This window comes from Emiliania huxleyi (assembly GCF_000372725.1).
Source record: "Emiliania huxleyi CCMP1516 chromosome Unknown EMIHUscaffold_1389, whole genome shotgun sequence".
NCBI classification, from domain to species: domain Eukaryota; phylum Haptophyta; order Isochrysidales; family Noelaerhabdaceae; genus Emiliania; species Emiliania huxleyi.
Window position 1 is genome coordinate 1 of NW_005201203.1, and position 4,376 is coordinate 4,376.

General features: G+C 62.7%; 1 protein-coding gene across 1 annotated transcript; it reads left to right on the forward strand.

Annotated features, from left to right (window-relative positions):
• Positions 1–202: 202 nt before the first annotated feature.
• On the forward strand, positions 203–2,860 carry EMIHUDRAFT_252585 (hypothetical protein; the record flags this gene model as incomplete). The annotated part of the gene is made up of 6 exons (XM_005788075.1): positions 203–295; positions 368–448; positions 715–897; positions 2,337–2,401; positions 2,459–2,549; positions 2,651–2,860. The coding sequence occupies 6 exons, from the start codon at positions 203–205 to the stop codon at positions 2,858–2,860; spliced, it is 723 nt and encodes a 240-aa protein (XP_005788132.1).
• Between the last annotated feature and the right edge of the window lie 1,516 nt (positions 2,861–4,376).

The following is a 4,376-nucleotide window of genomic DNA, read 5'->3' on the forward strand; positions in this document are numbered from 1 at the left end:
CGGCTCCCCCGACGGCACGACGAGGGCCGACGCTTGCCGGCCGCCCGACGCCTCCGCCCGCGCGGCCGAGGGGGAGGGGGCGGCGGCCTCGCTTCGGCACGCTGCGCCGCCGCCGCCCCGCTCCCCGCCTCCCTCCTCTCCGGGCGGCGGCGGCTCGCCGCAGGCGGAAGGGCGGGCGGCTCCGACGCTGCCGCCGTCGGCGATGATGCCGCAGCAGGCCGAGCTGCGCGCCAAGGTTGGGACGCCGGACTACATGGCGCCGGAGCTGCTGCTTGGGGAGCGGCACGGCAGGGGGGTGCGGAGCTGCGGGGCCCTGCGCCTCGACCAGCTCAGCGTGCAGTGAGGTGGTGCTGCCCCTGCCTCCCAGGTCGACCTCTGGGCGCTCGGCTGTCTCGCCTTTGAGCTGCTGACCGGCTACACGCCCTTCACGGGCGGCACGGTGGAGGAGGTGCAGACCCGCCGAGATCCGCCGAGATCCGCCGAGACTCGCCGAGATTGCACACCCCCCCCCCTGTCGCAGCGGGCACGGTGGAGAGACGTGTTCGAGCACACACCCGACCGCACGAGCCTTGAGAAAGAGAGCGATAGCGCGTCGCGTCCCATCGTCGCGTCCCATCTCCGAGTTATGAGACACTTCCGGACATGCCGCACCGACATGATCAACTTCTTTCGAGAAGCAAGCTTTACACTTCAACACTTCCAAAATCTTCTCAGGTCTTCGAGCACATCCTCGACCACACCGACGCGGAGGCGATCCGGTGGCCCGAGGAGGCGGGGCACCTCTCGGCGGAAGCGGTGGAGCTCGTGGTGGAGCTACTGCACCCCCTGCCGGACCGCCGTCTCGGCGCCGACGGCCTCGCGACCCTGCGCGACCACCCCTTCTTCGGCGCCAACGGGGTCGACTGGGCGCTGCTGCAGGAGCGGCGAGGCCTCGACTCCTCCCTCTCTCCTCTCCTCTCCTCTCCCCTTCTCCTTTCTTCTCTCTCCTCTCCTCTCCTCTCTCCTCTCCTCTCTCCTCTCCTCTCTCCTCTCCTCTCCTCCCTCTCTCCTCTCTGTGTGCTCTCCTCTCCTCTCCTCTCCTCTCCTCTCCTCTCCTCTCCTCTCCTCTCCTCTCCTCTCCTCTCCTCTCCTCTCCTCTCCTCTCCTCTCCTCTCCTCTCCTCTCGTCTCCTCTCCTCTCCTCTCCTCTCCTCTCCTCTCCTCTCCTCTCCTCTCCTCTCCTCTCCTCTCCTCTCCTCTCCTCTCCTCTCCTCTCCTCCCTCTCTCCTCTCCTCTCCTCTCCTCCCTCTCTCCTCTCCTCTCCTCTCCCCTTCTCCTTTCTTCTCTCTCCTCTCCTCTCTCCTCTCCTCTCCTCTCCTCTTCCCTCTCCTCCGGCTCAGAGATATTGCTTTAATCAATACATTGTCAATTGATTGCACCCCCTCTAGTCAATTAATCAGCCTCGTCCACGGAGCGAGATTAGCCGAGATCTGCCGAGGCTCGCCGAGATCGCGATGCGCCGAGATTACGCGAGATTACTCGAGACTGTGATGAGCCGAGATTACCCGAGGTCGTGATAGCCGAGATTACCCGAGCTCGACCAGCCGAGATTACCCGAGATTACTCGAGATGAATCCTCATGCGCGATATCAGCCGAGATCAGCCGAGATCACCGAGATTAGGCGCGCGCAGCGCGGGACGAGTCCCTCCTGCGCGAGATCGCCCGAGATTACCGAAGAGCACCCGAGAGCACCCGAGATAAGGACCGCGCGCACACACGAGCTGTCCCCTGCTTGCCGCGCCGCCGCCCGCCGCCCACTCCGTTGGCACGCCGGGCAGCACAGCGGCGGTCGTGCCTCTCTCTGTGGGGCGGCCGCCGCTGTGCTGCGCCCCCGTCGTACACTCGTGACTCGACGGTAAAAGGGCCGGGTGCGCGGCGCGGCCCCGGGGTGCGCGCGTTGCCCGAGTCGGGCTCTTGGCAGAAAATTTCATGTCATTACTATTCATGTCAGTGTGGGTCCGCTCACTCCCCCGAGACGCGAACTTAGACGATTGCGCCGAAAAAAGTAGACACGTCGCCCGAACAGACGCACCCAGACCGTCATACACCAATGAAGCGGCTCTGTGTCCGGCTCTCGTAAACGCGACACGAGAGGTGTGATACATTCGTCGGCGGGACCGGGTGCCCCGCGCCGTATTCAAGGCGCGAGCGTGGAGAGCAGCACACGCCCGCAACGAGCGGGAGCCGAGAGATCGCCGAACAACGGTTCGTGGTGCGCGCGCACACAGCACAGCTGCGGGTTGTAACTCGACTGCCGATCGCGCGTGCGTGATGTGGACGGAGATCGCTGGCGCCAGTGCACGGCAGCGCCGCCTAGTGGATCGGCGGGAAGGGAGGGGCAGGCGTTAATCGACGATCTGAGGTCGCTGGGGTGGATCCCATAATAATGATTCCGCGCACACCTGGAGCGTCGCCGCAGCGAGGCGAGCGGCTTCGACGGATCGAGCGCCGTGCCGGCAGCCGCAGCCCGAGACGGCGGCGCCGAGGCGCAGTCCGTTCCAGCGGTGTGGGTGCGGCGGAGGGGATAGCGCCGCCGGCGAGCGTGTCTTGAGAGTGTGCAGCCGGTGCAGCGACGTGCAGCGCAAGTGTGCTAAGCGGTCGCCGAGCGCAGATCGCTGCGGCCGTGTGCACCGACATAGCTGTCGGCGCTACGGAGCGGCGGCAGGCTGGGGAAGCAGAAGGACAGCCGGCGACGCCCAGCATACAGCGGAGAGCAGGCAAGAAGAGAATTTCACAAGTCAAGGCTCTCGCAAGAAGAGAATCTTACAACAAAACTCCCTCGCACAACACTGGGCACGGGACTGGCGCGCACTGGCACTAACACAGGTACACCACGGGAGCCGCCTAAGCGACTCCTGCGAGGGTGGCGAGGCACTTAGCTCCGTGCACCCGCCCACCCCCGCCACAGGCAAGCTCATTCACGACCTGCTCTGCGATGGCCGTGTGAAGAACGACTGAGATGCGCTCAAGAAGAGAATTTTACAAGCAAACTCTCTCGCACCGCACTGGGCACGGGACTGGCGCTGGCGCGCACTGGCACTAACACAGGAAGAGAAAAAATAATCAAGTTCTTTAGTTTCGCGCCTCCTGCTTCGGTGGCTGGACTCTCTCTATAAGAAGGGAGTGCGTCACCGAAGCGGGACTCGACCTCGATCGCTTTCTTTGGTTTCGCGCCTCCTGCTTCGGTGGTTGGACTCTCTCTATAAGAAGGGAGTGCGTCACCGAAGCGGGGACTCGACTTCGATCGCTTTTCTTTGGTTTCGCGCCCCCTGCTTCGGTGGCTGGACTCTCTCTATAAGAAGGGAGTGCGTCACCGAAGCGGGGCCTCGACCTCGATCGCTTTCTTTGGCTTCGCGCCCCCTGCTTCGGTGGCTGGACTCTCTCTATACGAAGGGAGTGCGTCACCGAAGCGGGGACTCGACTTCGATCGCTTTCTTTGGTTTCGCGCCCCCTGCTTCGGTGGCTGGACTCTCTCTATACGAAGGGAGTGCGTCACCGAAGCGGGGCCTCGACTTCGATCGCTTTCTTTGGCTTCGCGCCCCCTGCTTCGGTGGTTGGACTCTCTCTATAAGAAGGGAGTGCGTCACCGAAGCGGGGCCTCGACTTCGATCGCTTTCTTTGGTTTCGCGCCCCCTGCTTCGGTGGCTGGACTCTCTCTATAAGAAGGGAGTGAGTCACCGAAGCGGGGACTCGACTTCGATCGCTTTTCTTTGGTTTCGCGCCTCCTGCTTCGGTGGTTAGGCGAAAATCGATCGAGCCTCCTGCTTTCTTTGCTAGAGTGTCTTCTGTTTTTTCTTTGGTTTCGCGCCCCCTGCTTCGGTGGTTGGACTCTCTCTATAAGAAGGAAGTGAGTCACCGAAGCGGGGACTCGACTTCGATCGCTTTCTTTGGTTTCGCGGTCCCCTGCTTCGGTGGTTGGACTCTCTCTATAAGAAGGAAGTGAGTCACCGAAGCGGGGCCTCGACTTCGATCGCTTTCTTTGGTTTCGCGCCCCCTGCTTCGGTGGCTGGACTCTCTCTATAAGAAGGAAGTGAGTCACCGAAGCGGGGCCTCGACTTCGATCGCTTTCTTTGGTTTCGCGCCCCCCTGCTTCGGTGGCTGGACTCTCTCTATGAGAAGGGAAAACGTGAGTCACCGAAGCGGGGCCTCGACTTCGATCGCTTTCTTTGGTTTCGCGCCCCCTGCTTCGGTGGCTGGACTCTCTCTATAAGAAGGGAGTGCGTCACCGAAGCGGGGCCTCGACTTCGATCGCTTTCTTTGGTTTCGCGCCCCCTGCTTCGGTGGTTGGACTCTCTCTATAAGAAGGGAGTGCGCGGAGATGCCCCAAGCCTGATCGC